At 38.0% G+C, this 16,387-nt stretch overlaps 1 protein-coding gene across 3 annotated transcripts in view; it reads left to right on the top strand.

The window, feature by feature from the left end:
* Positions 1 to 16,387, top strand: part of TMCO3 (transmembrane and coiled-coil domains 3) — an 84,386-nt gene that overhangs the window by 10,721 nt on the left and 57,278 nt on the right. For 2 of the 3 annotated variants that reach the window (XR_011169435.1, XM_069094071.1), the window contains exons 2-4: positions 6,503 to 7,018; positions 13,494 to 13,673; positions 14,947 to 15,138. Coding sequence is in view for 2 of the 3 variants with exons in the window: in XM_069094071.1 (XP_068950172.1) it covers positions 6,575 to 7,018; positions 13,494 to 13,673; positions 14,947 to 15,138 (816 nt within the window). In the remaining variant the exon portion in view is untranslated. Of the gene's footprint in view, positions 1 to 6,502; positions 7,019 to 8,322; positions 8,478 to 13,493; positions 13,674 to 14,946; positions 15,139 to 16,387 lie in introns of those variants that run through there. The other variant, XM_069094072.1, reaches the window with a different exon arrangement.

Raw genomic sequence — 16,387 nt, 5'->3', positions numbered from 1 at the left:
CACCCAACTAATACCTCTGGCAGCTGAGAAAACCCCACCGTTTGGTACAAAGCTCCCCTGTCTGGTAGCAGAGTCCTACTGTGGCAAAAAGCCCAAAAGTCAAGTAATTGAGTGGCAGCATGACCAGGCAAAGGAAGCAAAGCAAACAGAAGAATCCAACATTAGACTCCTATTTTGGGGACAAAAAGGAGCAAAGCATGAAACAGGAGGAAGACAGTGAAGTCAGAACTCCTGCACCAAAAGCTTCAAAGGAAAATACCAGCTGCTTACAGGCCATAGAAGACCTTAAGAAGCAGATAGGAGAAGTGGAGAAAAAATTGGGAAGAGAAATGAGAACAATGCAAGAAAATTATTAAATGAGAGTCAATAGCCTGACTGAGGAAAATAAACCTTAAAAAATAGACTAACTCAAATGGCAAAAGAGACTCAAAAAGGCAATGAGGAGAAGAATGCCTTAAAAAGCCAAATTTGCCAGATGGAAAAAGAATCTCAAAAGCTCACTGAGGAGAATCATTGCTTCAGAATTAGATTGAAGCAAATGGAAGCTAATGACTTTATGAGAAATCAAGATGCTGTTAAACAGATCCAGACAAATGAAGAAATAGAAGGCAATGTGAAATAGCTCACTGGAAAAACCACTGACCTGGAAAATAGATCCAGGAGAGATAATTTAAAAATTATTGGACTACCTGAAAACAGTGATCAAAGAAAGAACCTAGAAATCATCCTCCAAGAAATTCTCAAGGAAAACTGCCCTGATGTTTTAGAACCAGAGGGCAAAATAGAGTTTGAAAGAATCCACCAATCACCTCCTGAAAAAGATCCCAAAAAGAACACTCCTAGGAATGTTATAGCCAGGTTCCAGAATTCCCAGATCAAGGAGAGAATATTACAAGCATCTAGGAAGAAACAATGTGAATATTGTGGAAACACAATCAGGATAACCCAGAATCTGGCAGCTTCTACACTGAGGGATCGAAGGGCTTGGAATATGATATTCTGGAGGGCGAAGGAGCTGTGATTAAAACCAAGAATCACCTACCCAGCAAAACTGAGTATCATGTTTCAAGGGAAAATACAAGGGAAAAAAAGTGAAGAAAATGAGAAAAAGAAAACCCAAACAGTTGAAAGGGTAGAAACAAGGGAGATTTTACTGAGGAAAAAAGAGGGAAGAATTAGAAAACTAGAAAAAGGAAGGAAGGAAAAGGAATTAACAGGTAAAGTAAAATTAGGAAAAAGAGTGGAAAAGGGGGGAAAGGAGAAGAAAGCTTGTAGGAAAGAGTTGCCTTAAATTAAGCCAAAATAACTGAAGAAAAAGTACCATCTTCAGAGAGGAATAGGAACAAAATGATTCCTAATACAGAAAAAATATATATATTTTATATATATATATCTATACACATATATACAATATACATGAGACAAAAGAAAATATAAGCTGAACTCATAATTTTAGATCTGATTGGATTAAATAGTCCAGCTAAGTGAAAGTATGATAGTATAAGAAAATGAAACACCATAATATTGTTTTACAAGAAACATCCCCCCCAAAAGACATGTACAATAATTACGGTATATCAGATGAATCAAAAAAAGCAGGAGTTGCAATTATGCTTTCAAATAAACCAAGCAAAATTTGTAACATTGAGATAAAGGAATTACATTAAACTGAAAAGAACCACAGGCATCAAACCGATGTCAATATTAAACATATTCTCCAGATGTCTTCATAAAGGAAAAATTGACCTGACCACAATTATAGAAGGAAACTGTAATATCTCAGCTTTAGACAAATCTAACAAAGATAAACAGGAGGGAAAATGTAGATTTTAACAAATTACTAGAGAAGCCAAGAACTAAAAGACTTATTGTGTCTTCTTAGTGGGACTGCTGAAGAACATATATATTTATCAACAGGCATGGAACTTTTACAAAAATTGACTTAAGGTTTGGGGTACAGAGATATTGCAAAGATGTAAAAAGGCAGAATGAGTAGCTACTTCATTAACAGGATGTAATGCAATAAAAATAGTAACCAGTTTAGAGAGTACAAACAAAATGATAATGAAATAATATTGAATCCTAATTGATAAGTGAATCAAAAACAAATCATGGAAATAATTGATAATGTGGAAAAAATGATGAAGCAGTATAATGAAGTTTCTGGGATATAGCTGCAGTCGTGAGAGGAAAATTATATCCCTAAAACATATAAGTTAAAAAATAGAGCATTTTTTCAAAAAGAAAGCTACAATAAACCCAAAATAAGTACAAGAGGTAAAGTTAAAAGTTAGAGAAATAAATGAATTAGAAATTAAAAGGATAATAAAAGTTGCTTTTTTGAGACAAAACTAACCTTTAGCCAACTTAGAAGTCTTCCCAGGCTGCTCTGAATTTGTTACATTAATTCTCGGCATAGTAATATTCCATTCATGTACCACCGTTTTTATTTAGCCATTCCCCAGTTGATAAGCATCTGAGTCCTTTAACTTACATGTGTGGAATTGAGAATGAGAGAAGTTAATGACTTGCCCAATATCAAATGTGTAGGAAAGATCAGAACTGGGACTCAAATCAAGGCCATCTGACTCCAAACCTGACATACTTTAAATTTTACCAAGTGGCTCCCCCTGACCTCAAGGAATATTTGTTCCTCTAGTAGAAGTAGTACTTTAAATAGGTATGAGCCTTGAAGTAAGTAAAGAGTCAAAGAAGAAATGTATTCCAGGAATGAAAGAGAAGGATTCTCAAATTTGGGGAATAGCATTTGAGACCAATTTTGCTGGAATGTGGAATGCATTAAAAGGCAGGGTAGGGAGGCATTGTAATATGAAATAAGTCTAGTTGAGCATGGTGGTGGTGGTGAGTGTTGGGTGTTCATCCTTTATCCTCAGGACCAGTGATATCTGAAGGGTGATTCTTGACTTACAAGTGAATTGGATTTCAGTGAGGCTGGGCTGTGCAATCAACAGCCTCACTCCTCAACAGTCAACAAAGTCCAATGGCAAATCAAAGATCAGGGTGATTGGTGATAGCCTGGGATGCAGTGGGAGACCTTGGCCTTTTTAAGCTAAGGTCTTTCCCAGGTCTCAGTCTGATACAACACCTATTCAGTGATTAAAGGATACTTAAGAATTGAGGCAAAAAGTGGCCCAGTTGGATTTCCCAAAATAATCAGTCTTCTGATGGGGAAAGACCCTCAAAGTTTCTGGCCAGAACAGAAACAATTGCTATTTACATTCACTCTGAGCCATTAAAACCCAAACAATGAACCTGTGAGACCTGGGCAGGGACCAATCAGAGAGAGCCAGGATGATTTGGATTTTAAAGGCTTAGTCTTGTAGTTCCATTTGAATCCCAGTGTGTTTTTATCAAAACCTGGTTTACCAGAGCTAAGCCTGGTAGTACACACTTCAAATCCCACCTACTAGATAGACTAAAGCTAGCAGATCTTTTGAGCTCAAAAGTTATGAGCTACAGTGGACTAAACTGATCGGGTGTCCACACTTAGCCTGGCATCAGTATAGTAATCTGGGAGTTGGGGGTGAGGGGAGGTGGCACTAACATACCTAAGGAGGGGTAAACTGGCTCAGGTTAGAAATGAAATTGGTCAAAACTCTAATGCTGATTAGTGGTGGGGTCAGGACTATGGAAATTGAGTGAACAATGCTGACTCCATCTTGTGATTACATTTTGGATTCAGCTCCCTTTACTCTATGGGTCTAGTTCAGAGGTTCCCAAACTTATTTGACTTATTGCTACCTTTAAAAAAAAAATTACTCAGAATCCCCCAGGTAGGGGGATTTTTTTTTTAAATTTGTGTCCTTTCAAAAATATATATTTTTTTTAATGAGGCATCTTAAATTTAATCAATTATTGTAAATTTGTAGGCTTTTTCCTGCATTGAAATTTTAATGATGCAATATTGTGTCATATAACCGTATAGTATTATATTGTAAACAAGTCATTACACACACATATTCCTGTCAATGCATGCTGGACTTCCTGACAATGCCCAAGGAACTCACCTGACCTCTTGGCAGACTTGACCACTGATGTGTTATATTATAACTGATTATAACTTGTTATAACTGTTATATAACTTGCATTTTATGTGTTTATTTGGAAAATAATGTAATCATGATAACTTTAACTCTGAAACACGTATGAACGGTTTTTCAGAATTTTCTTATCTTCTTTTCTTATGCTTCCATGGCCCCCTTATTTTTTTTCAATTCCTCTCAATGGTGCCCATGGCTTCTACTTCCCTCTCACCCACCCCCCCCCCCGCCCCCATTGTTCTAGCACCCACTTTGGGAACCATGGCTCTAGTCCAATTTCTGTCTTGTGAGAAAGCTGTATTGTCTGAACCTAGCCCTGCATGGCCGGAAAGTTGGACCACTTTACCTGCTGCTTATTTAAGGGCCTAGATTACACTAACCAGAAGACTAGTCAGATCAAAGGAGTGATGCAAAGAGTTTTCTCACAGTTACACATCTCAAGCAACCCATATGTCTTAAATGAAAACTGGTCTTGTACTAGTTAATCGGTTATTATTTCCATGTTCCTTTGATTGAATAGACACTTGAAAGGAGTGGAACACCTCTTTTTTCTGATTTCAGGAAATTTGGGAAGTCCCTAATTTTTCCTCCAATTAGAAATCATATTACCTAATTTTGTATCCTGGTTAATTGTTTTCTTTTACTTAATTGGTCTTATTTGACTAATTGTTTTCAATACATAAAAATCTGTCTCACTCCGTATTTATGGTTTTTGGACTGACTGGGGAGTCCATTAACCCATTTATGATACCTGCTTTGCTAATAAATATAACTCAGATGATATCCTCAGTTATTATCCACCACAGGCCCATAAGTAAAAGTACTTTATCCTATATAAGAAGCCACTGAAGATTTTTGAAGAGGGGAGGTCAGTGGGTATGTCTACGCTTCGGGAAAACTAGACAACCTAGAGAATAAATAACCTAGGAGTCCAACTAGGCTATTCAATAAGGCAGTATCAATAGGTAAGGATAGGAGGGGATAGATCTTGAGAAATCTGGAGGTTGATTGCACAGGTCTTAGCAACTGGTAAATTGAGAAGAGAGAGGAAAAGGGCTGTGAATGATTGAAATTTCAAAACTGAGTGACTGAGAAGGTAATGGTGCTATCAGAGACAATCAGGAGGGAAGATTGAAGAGTTCTGGTAAATCCTTAATCTACCACTGATGCTGTTCCTTGCAATCAATTTCCTTGAAACCAAGGCCCAATGTACAATCTTCAGATTCTCGGAGAACTCCGAGCCATAAATTGCTGTGCACACAATTGTTCCGTGCATTCAAGATCATAGAATAAGCTAAAACTAATAACTTGCTACACTTTTGACTGTTCTAGATCCTTCTTGACAAGGGATCAGGGAGATAAACTCAATATCTTCCCCTATGTATCACTAAAGTGTATGTGTGGAATTAATAGACTTTATATTAGAAACTGAAGAAAACAAGTATTGTGATTTTTGATGATGAAAAACCATGTGGTATATAAATGACAGTTTCCCCCTCCCCCTTGTTTTTTTGTGTTTTTTTTTTTTTTGCTTTTTGAAGGGCAATTGGGGCTGTGACTTGCCCAAGGTCACACAGCTAGTAAGTGTTAAGTGTCTGAGGCCAGATTTGAACTCAGGTTCTCCTGACTTCAGGGCTGGTGCCACCTAGACCCCCCCCCCCAGTTGTTTTTAATAGTACTTGCTTTGTTAACTCTTCTGTTGTAAACTAATAATGGGGTGATCCTTGGAATTTGATTGGCGTAATGTATGTCAATTTAATAAAGACCTAGACCAGGAGTGAGGAACCTGTGACCTCCAGGCCACATTTATATTTAAAAACAAATAATCATTTTTATTAAGCACTTAACTGCAGGCACCCTCACTTAATGTCATTAATTGGTTCTACAAGCATACAACATTGTAATGTGACATTCCAGGGTCAGTTAGTTTCATGGGAGCAAGGTTATAAGTCACCAGGTGAATAATGTTAAAGCAACACAGTGTGACATGTGTATAGAATGCTTTTTGTAATTTGGATTCAAAATATGGAGAAATGAAGGACATGGTATTAATGTATAAGAGTTGATAAAAAAAATTTTCATCTTGGGCTTTAGAATGATAGTCTACAGCTGGCAATAGGTTTTCTTCCTGAATGATCCACAGATAACTGATTACTACAGACTTCTTTTGAAATGTATGAACATTTAAGAAATAAAAACTTCTTGTAGCTTTATCAGTTTTTAAAATATTTAATTTGCAGTCGAAACCCTGGGTTAGGCTTTAGGAATCATTAGACTGTCTTTTAACAGATATAGCAGAGATTGTAATCTTTCTAAATAAATATCTTATCCAGTTAATTTGTTAGTATATTTCTGGACGTAGCTTACCTGATTTTGGTATTCTATTATCTTCATCCCATGAGTCATTTAAAATTGTACATATATGTACTCTCTTTTTTCAGCCCAGCATGTGTTAAAATGCACATTTTAAATAACATCGGTCTTTGGACTACTCTGATCTGCAAACTTGGATCATGAAGGTGATGGGAAGAATTTATTTTTGGATCTTGATTTCACTATTTCCCTTGCTAGCATTTGCTGCAGAACATGAAGATGTAGCAAAACATGCAATAAAGTTGCATCGAGGGAAAGGAGCAGCTATTACTCAGAGAAAACAGTGGGTTCTGGACAATTGTAGAAAACTGTCTGGTCTTCTTCGACAAAAGAATGTGGTTCTTAACAAACTAAAAAGTGCCATAAGAGCAGTGGAGAAGAATTCTGGCCTGTCAGACGAAGAGAAGCTCTTCCAGGTGCACACATTTGAAATTTTCCAGAAGGAGCTGAATGAGAGTGAGAATTCAGTCTTTCAAGCTATCCACGGGCTCCAAAGGGCCCTACAAGGAGACTACAAAGATGTCGTTAATATGAAAGAAAGTAGCAGACAGCGGCTGGAGGCTTTGAGGGAAGCTGCAATAAAGGTTAGTCCTTTCGTGTTTTATTTAGGTGTTCTCCAAGAAGATGCTGCTATTCATTTTGAGCTAGGAAGAAATACAGAGCACAAAAAGGAAAACGTTCAGGTTGCTAATATTTTAGGAGAGGTAAGCCACTAAAAGTATCTGCTTGCAATAAAATAACACGCTCTCATGTCTCAATATAAAAGAACATTTTTTCCTTAAATATCTTAGTATTCTCACATACAACATTGCTATCAGAATAATGAAATATGCAGTGTACCTCATATCAAAAAAAAGAGTACTAGTAATTTAAGTTATACCACCTATATTCTGCTAATAAAAATTAAAGTGAAAATATATTGGGAGAACAAACTTTCATTTTCTAAGATATTTTATGCATGCTGTGTATGTTACTCCATCTTAATATGTATTAATGCTATTTTTTTTACAGCATAATTATAATTGGCAACATTTTTGTTCATGTTTCTGGAAATATGCTTAAATTTTCCTTAGTTGTTGACTCATCCTTATAAGAACATTTTACCACAATCAAAAATCTAATGTTTTTAGGACACTTTTCTACAATAGTGACTAAACTATCTAGTGAGGATAGTGATTATAATTTAGAATTAAATGTTAATTCTTTAATGTTTTAATCCGATATTAAAATTTTAAATTAAATATTCACATTTTATGAGGGGAATCTATATAACCTTGGATATTTTTTTTGACAATGTTAGAGGGCAAAGAATAGGGGTTGGGGCTTTTAGAGTCCCTTACCATATGACTTCACAGGTAAGGGTCTGATTCCTCTGTGGCAGAGGAAATCCTATCATAGTCCAGGAACTGCCCACAGAAAAAGGACATTTCAAGTTGTGGACTGTCTAAGAAAGGAGGTTGCAATGCTCCAAGATGAAGCAGGACTTGTGGGAACCTAGGCTTTTCTGGGAAGGAAGGAGTCTTCTCTAGAACAAAGTTGCTGCCCAAAGGTGATAGGCCATCAAGTGTATCAGAGAGATAAGCTGAAGACAACTGAAAATGTGGTGTCCCGGGGGACTCATTATATAAGTAAGCAGCACCTGGCCTATTGAAACTTTCATTCCTGGCCCAACCAGCGCCTCCTCCCTGAGAGCTGGGAAAAGCTTCAGTTGATTGGTGCTACCTAGATAGAGTGAGGCCCCCCCCCCCCACCACAGGACATCACACTCTCAGTTGTCACTTGTCCCCTTCTGCTGGAAAAGGTGATGTCTCATTTCTGTCACTCTCTGCCCCACAGACAACCTCAACTTGTGACCCTACTCTGACTCATCATCCCTTGCTCTTTCTAGGGCCTGACTACCCTTCCACCCTCCACTCCCAACTCCTCATTCCCTACCGGCATGGAGACATGACTAGCAAAGGACTCTGGCCTATGGATGACAAAAAAGAGAAAGCATTTCTCCTCCCCCATCGAGTTCTTCTCCCCTCCACCCCCCAGATGCAGGTACCTGGGGAAAGCCTCAGTCACCTTCCCCTAGTTATAATGACTTCTGGTTTGAACAGTACCTCTTAATCCTTCATTTTCACTTCTGTCACTACTTCTGTGGTTTTGAGAAAATTACTTAACCTCTCTGGACCTCAGTTTCCTAATCTGTAAAATAAGGAATTTATTTTAGATGGCCTGTAAGGTCCCTTCTAGTTCTATGAATCAAACATTTATTAAATGGCTGCCATGTGCCAAGCACTTTGTTAGATGCTGGGAATACAAAACCAAAATAAAATAATCCCTGCTCTTGTGATTGCATTCTGTTGGGAAAAAATAACACATGTGCATGTGTAAGTATATATAGAACAAATACATGGTAGTTAAATACAAAATAGTTATGGTGGGAGCCCACTAGGGAATCAGGAAAACCTTTATGTAGACGGTGGTGACAACTTGAAGAGTTGAGTCTTGAAAGAAGTGAGTCATGGCCTAGATATTAAAGTTATTTTATCCTAAGTGTTCTCCAGGAGAACTCAGCCGTTTTGGGTAACCTTATTCTGGACTGGAGAATAACTTACCCTGGTGGCTCTCTGCTTGTTCTTCATTTCCCTCTTATCCTGTTGAATCTGGTGCCACATAAGTACCCACCTGGGTACATAGCTAGAAGATAGTAATGCTTTGTTAATCCTTCTGCTTCAGTCTCCCACTGAATGAGCAAGGACTGAAAACATTTTAAATTCCTAAAACCACAACGTTAGCCTAAAACACCAAAGCACCTGATTGCCATTGATAATTTTATTATCTAATACAGTATATATCAGTCTCTGATAGAGCAGAAACAGATTATTTTTTACTTATCACAAACCATTTGATTTGATTATAAATTCTTAATCATTGCTAAATGTCATTTCCATCCATTAAAATAAGTTTATTGTTGCAAACCCCATGTGAGAATGTCCCCTTTGCACATTTACCTCTTCAACCCAACACCCAGGCTAAGCAAATAGTTTTTATAATTGTTACTCCATTGGCTAGGTATGATGGTACATGTCTTTAATACCAACTACTAAGGAAGCTAATGTTGGAAGATCTCTTAAGCTCAGGTGTTAGAAGCTTCAGTGGCCAGCTTATTATCCACACTAAGTTCAATGTGGTGGGCTCTGAGGTGGGGCAGGAATGAACACCAGGTTGCCTAAGCAGGGGAAAACAGGCCCTGCTGATAATTAGTGGAATTGACTGGATAGTCCTCGAACTTCCATCCTGGGCATGATGAGAGGAAAAGGGGTGATATTCATAGATGGATGGATGGGTGGATGGATGGATAGATGACTAGCTTTGTAGTTTTAATACTGACATCCATTTAGTAACTTGTTGGGTAGTTAACATGGTAAGTTAGCATAGTATTCATGCTGAGTATTATTGCTTCGTTCATTTGCCCTGTCTCTTAGACCTTTTGTGTGTCACATCCAAATCATGTATATAAAATTTACTTTTTCACATTAGCTGATCCAAAACAAGACCATCTGAAAAGAGAATAGTAGACTTAGAGAAGGGAGGGACCTTGTGTTGATATCTGGCACTGATACTTAAATAGAAGTGGGATAAGAAGCCATTTGAAGCATCAAGTGTTGAGCAATAGAAAGCTCACTTAATTTGAAATCACAAGTCCTGGGGGCGGCCAGGTAGCACATCGAGATCGAATCCCGGGCTCAGACACTTAGCACCCACCCAGAAATAACTGGCTGTGTAACCTTGAGCAAGTTACTTAACCCCGATTGCTTAAAAAAAAAAATCACAAGTCCTGGCTTCAAATCATTGCTCTGCCATTTATTACCTTTGTCATGTTCAAGTCACTTTTTCTGAACCTGAGTTTCTTCATTTGTAAAATGAAAGGATTGAACTGACTTCCAAAGTCTCTTCTGTGAGCTACTCATCTTCATTTTTTAGATGAAGTAATTGATATTTAGAGAAGTTAATAATACCTATATTGCCTTCTTCCCAGGGTGGTTTTAAGGGTTAAATGATGTGATCTATATATCTGTATCTACATATCTTTACTTACACACACACACACACACACACACACACACACACACACACATTCATATATAGTGCTTTACAAATCACTTTATGTAAATGAATGAATGAAAAGAGTATTAAACATTGTGTCAGGCACTCCACTAAGTGCTAGGAATACAAATACAAAAAAGCAAAACATTTTTTTGCCCTCAAGCAACTTATATTCTGATAGACAAAGTTAGCATATCTGGAGAGAAGAGTGGAGGGCATGGTATTGTGGTCTGAGAAGAAACAGGAATATTGAGTGGAATCATAGGCAATTGATTAACCTATTCTTTTCATGAATAAATTATGATAATAGTGTTAAATACTACCTGATAGTAAGTTAATTTTAGCTGACATTTATAAAGCATTGAAAGTTGACAAATTACTTTTGAGACTATTTTTGAACCTCCTGACAGATCAGTGTGATAGATAGATAGATAGATAGATAGATAGATATAAATATATATACACACGTATTCGAGGTGGGGAGAATAGCCAAGTAACTATCCCTACTGTGGATGGAAAAACAGGCTTCAAGAGGTTGTGACTTGCCTGGTATTATTTAGGTATAACTAAATCCTTTTTTCCTCTGCAATATGTCTCACATCTGTTCCCTCCTTTCTACTCTATCTCCCATCTCTTTGGCTTTGCTCTAACTATCCCCCACACCTAGAATGTTCCTTCTTCACTTACCTCACAGAATCCCTTTTTCTTTAAGAAGCAATTGCAGGTACCACCTTCTGGATGATGCATTTCTTGCTCCCAGCTGCTTGTACCCTCTCTTTCAAATACCTTGATTACTTTGTATTTATTTTCTTTATCATGTATATACTTATATTAGTTTTTGTCAACTCCCCTGTTAAAAATTAGAAACTTAAGCTCTTTGAGATTAAAGATTGTTTATTTGTTGTATTTGTAGCCCCTAGGACAGTATTTGATAGTTGTAGGCACTTAAAAAATACTTGCTAAGTGACTGATTTTTCTTCTGTTAAAGTCACTTTAGTTCAGGAATTCATTATCTCTCACATGTACTTCCTTCCTAGTCTTCCTGATTTGAGAGTTTGTCTTACCTGATCTATCCATCACACTGACATTTTGTGTCTTCCTAATTAGCATTGCTCCTTTACTTAGAAAAATCCAGTGGCATTCAGAAATGCCAATGGCTGGCATTTGCCTACCAAATGAAATGCAAACTTTTTTTTCCCCTATTATTCAAGACCTTAGAAGCCTTTTTAGTCCTTTCATACAACTTCTGCAAATGCTTTACATTCTAGCAAACTCCTCTACTCTCATCCTTCTTCTAGTTTCGTTCCTTTTATTGTTCCTCATACTTAGTATCATCTCTCCTGACCTTTTCCATCTCTCCCTATTAAAACCCCTCCCTTCAGAGCCCTAGTTAAGTCCTTCTTCCATGAAGCCTTTCCTTATCACCTTCCCCTAGACTCCCAACTGGAAATGATCCTTCCTTAGACTTTTTCTAAATACTTTATTTTGAATCAGTTATCCTACAGGCTTTTCAAACTCAACATGTCCAAAGCAAAACTTCATATCTTTCCCCCACACCTACCCTTCTTCCCAACTCCCATATTGTCAAGGACACTTCTATCTTTCCAGCAGTCCAGGTTCTCTACCTACATGTCATCCTTTATTGTAAAATCTCACTCTCCCCAGGTGTCCAGTAAGTTGCCAAATGTTATCATTTTGACATTGATGAGAGCTCTTGTATGCATCTGCTCTCCATGTACCTTCACCACTCACCACCTCTCCCTACCTCACCTCTTCTTACTCCAAGCTAGCCTAAGTGCAGCTCTAACCATGTCAGCCTCCACACAGTTAACTCTTGTAGCTCCCTATTGCCCTTCTCAGGCCAGTCTTTTCCTACCTTTATGGGCATCTTATCCTTTCCTTCCATGTCCTGCCTCTGGGCCTGGAACGCTCACCTTAGCCTCTTGACTTCCTTCAACAATTAGCTCAAATGCTACTTTCTGAGGAGGCTTTTCCAGTCCCCCTAGTTGCTAGTACAACTAAATAATTAAGTGCAATACATTCCATATGTATCCTGTATATACACTTATTTATGTACATGTTTCCCGGAGCACTGATTGCTTTTGTTTTTGCTTTGTATCCACGTTGTGGGTAAGGCACCGTGCCTGCCACATACATAGTAAGTGCTTAACAAATACTTGCTTATTGGTTGACTTTGTTGTATAATTCTATGTTTACATGTTTGTCATTCCTTTGAGATTATAAACAGAGACAATGTCTTCGTCCTTGTATCTCCTTGTATCTCTAGTGCCTGGAATGGTAACTTTTTTTTTTTAAGCAATCGGGGTTAAGTAACTTGCTCAAGGTTACACAGCTAGTTATTTCTGGGTGTGGTGCTAAGTATCTGAGCCTGGATTCGATCCCCAGGTCATCCCAACACTGGAGCCGGTGCTCTTACTCGCTGAGCCACCTGGTCGCCCCTTGGAACAGTAACTTTAATCCCTCACTAAATAAGTGATTTATTGATTGCTTACTCTATATCAGGCATTGTTCCAGGCACTGGAAGTAAAAGTAAAAAGAATTAAATCTCAACTTGCAGTGAGTTTACACTCTTACACATGATTATTAACAATTGCCTGTCAAGAAGGCAGTTGTTTTGGGGCAGCTAGGTGGTGCACTGGTCTTGGAGTCCAGAGGACCTGATTTCAAATCTGGCTTCAGACATTTGACACACTTACTAGCTGTGTGACCTTGGGCAAGTCACTTAACCCCAGTTGCCTTGCCTTCCCCCTCAAAAAAAAAAAGAAGGCAGTTGTTTGAATGCCTAAAGGGGAAACACTTTGGACTCTCAGTAAGGCTAATTGAAAGTAATTATTCCTTTTTCAATCCTGGGAAGGTGATTTAAAATGTTATGAATAACTCATTGCCTCAGGTTTTGTTCTTGTTGTTTTAAATCTCATTCTTAATTTTCTAAAAACTAATCAGGAAGAAACAGAGTATGTTGAGCTTTTGGCAGCAGAAAAGCATCAAGTTGAAGCCCTTAAAAATATGCAACATCAGAACAAAAGTCTTTCCATGCTTGATGAAATTCTTGAAGATGTAAGAAAGGCAGCAGATCGTTTAGAGGAAGAAATAGAGGAACATGCTTTTGATGACAATAAGTCAGTAAGTAATATGATAAAAAAAAGATTTCGGATTTTTTTTTTTTTACATATCAGAGCTTCACAATGAAACAAATGAAATATTGTTTGATGGTTTTATGCATTCAAATTTAGACTAGTTTGACTTACTATACTGAAATTTTAAATGTCCTCTATAGGAAGAAATTCCCAGACAGTAGCATATTTGTCAACTTTAGAGACAGCGGAAGGCACAGTGGATGGAGTGCTGGGCCTGGAGTCAGAAAGCCCTGACTTCAAATTCAACCTCAGACACTTAATAGCTCTGGGATCCTGGTCAAATCACTTAACTTCTGCCTCAGTTTCCTCAGCTATAAAACGGAAATAATAATAAAAGTAACTACCTTGTAGGATTGTTATCAGGATCAAAAGCACTTAGAGTGCTTGGCATATAGTAGGTAGGCTCTGTATAGATGCTTATTCCATTATATTTCCCTTCCTGTTTGCTTTTTTTTTTTTTTCAACAAATACAGTTAGCCTCACTTATCATAAAACACATATTAAAAAACCATTCCCTCTTTCACATTCTTCTTACATAGCCTTATCATACCTATGATCCCATTCCTTATACATAATGTGGTAAGCAAACTGTGGAGAATGGGTGGGGCAGGGGAGGAGGAAGAGTACTGACCCAAAAGGGAGAAAGATCATAGGATAGAGCTTCAATAAATGCCTTTAGCAGGAATTCATGCTTCAGAGTTGTATCTGTGCCCCTGAGATACCAATTAAAAGCTAGAACTACTAGTGAAAATTGGCTCCGGACCTTAAAATGTATGTATCATATAGGAAAACTGGCAGTTGGAAGGTAGTGATCATTGGCAGACGTAGTAAGTAAAAACACATAGCAAAGGTGAAAAGCAACAAAAATATTTTTTAGATTGAGTAATTTCAGTTGAGAAGAAAACTTGACAAACATTTTAAAAGCCTTTAACCTTATTAAACATGTCATCAGAGCTCACCAAAGTAGATGATTAAAGAAGAAGAAAATTATTTGGAGTTTTTGTAAGGTTTTTTAAATTTAAAGTTGCTGTTATTCATGCTGGTACATTTTTCAGCTGATAAGTTGATAATTGTTTTCCTACAGCATAATTAAACTCATACTTAATAGATATATTGGAATTGATCTTTCACTGCCATTTGTCCATTTTCTACCTGAAAAAAATATATAACATTTGTTTTACCAAAGGATGAATGTTTGTTATTGAATTCTAAAGAGTTTTAAATGCAAGTTATTGATCATGTTTTATTTACTTTTACAGGTAAGAGGGGTCAATTTTGAGGCAGTTTTGAGAGTAGAAGAGGAGGAGGCCAATTCTAAGAGAAATGTTTCGAAACATGAAGTGGAAGATAATTTGGGTCTTAGTATGCTAATTGACTCCCAAAACAATCAGTATATATTAACTAAGCCCAGAGATTCAACAATTCCTCGAGCAGATCACCACTTTATAAAGGTAAGATTTAAAGTATATATATATTTAACAGTTGTGTACTGGTTCTTCTAATTATTATTAATCTGACTATCCCAGGTTGCTGGGCTTCATTATCTAGATCAGACCTGCACAGCCTTCAGCCTTGTAAGACCCTCGTGCTGCTTACAGCATATCTCATAAAGTCACTAGCTTCCATTTGCTCCAGTCTAATTCTGAAGGAATTATTCTCTTCAGTGAGCTTTTGAGATTCTTTTTCCATCTGGCAAATTCAGCTTTTTAAGGAACTGTTCTCATTGGCTTTTTGGGCCTCTTTTGCCATATGAGTTAGTCTACTCTTTAAGGTATTATTTTCTTCAGTCTGGCTGATGACTCTCTTTTCATGATTTTCTTGCATCATTCTCATTTCTCTTCCCAATTTTTCCTCCACTTCTCTTATTTGGTTTTCAAAATCCTTCTTAAGCTCCTCTGTGGCCTGTAAATAGTTCATATTTTTCTTGGAAGCTTTTGGTGCAGGAGTTCTGACTTCGTTGTTTTCCTCCCGTCCCATGCTTAGATCCTTTTTGTCCCCAAAAAAGGAATCCAAAGTCGGACTGCTGTGCTTGCTTTGCTTCCTTTGCTTGCTCATATTGCCACTTAATTACTTGACTTTTGAGCTTTTTGCCACAGTAGAACTCTGCTTCCAGAGAGGAGAGCTTTGTCCCAGATTGCTGGGGTTTTCTCAGCTGCTGGAGCTATTAGTTTGATGCCCTCTTTGAAGCCTCCACTGGCTCTGGCACCTGGTCACACACCCCAGGACTTCCACCCAAGATATCGATCCAGATCCAAGCAGGTTAAAGCAAGAGTGATCACCTCTCAGAATGGTTGCTTGTTTCCCCTACAATCTGTAGGCCAGGAGCTCTGAAGCAGCCATGTGGCAGCCGCTGTACCTCAGCCACTTCTCCCTTCGGGGCAGAGGCCAGACCATACTCCCAGACCCCTGTTCCCATAAAGTCCACACTGAACTCTCACTTTGTCTTTGGCATTTATGGGTTGATAATTCCGGAAACCATCACAGCTGGTGGTGATCCACTCTCCCAAAGTCCCTACAGCCAGGGCTGGTTGTGGCCGCCCTGAGGCTAAAACTGTGGACTCATGCAGGGCTGGGCTCAGCTCCTAGGGCACTGCAGTGGACTGTTCCTGTCAACCCGCTGGGCTGTCTTCAGCGGGAGGTTTGTTTCTCTCTGTCACTGTGGGTTCTGTAGCCCTAAAGTTTGTTTAGAGTCATTTTTTC

This window comes from Petaurus breviceps, unplaced genomic scaffold, assembly GCF_028583685.1.
Source record: "Petaurus breviceps papuanus isolate PSGF00001 unplaced genomic scaffold, PetGlider_PUasm1.0 214, whole genome shotgun sequence".
Classification (NCBI taxonomy): Eukaryota; Metazoa; Chordata; class Mammalia; order Diprotodontia; family Petauridae; genus Petaurus; species Petaurus breviceps.
This window is presented reverse-complemented; position numbering and strand designations above follow the sequence as displayed.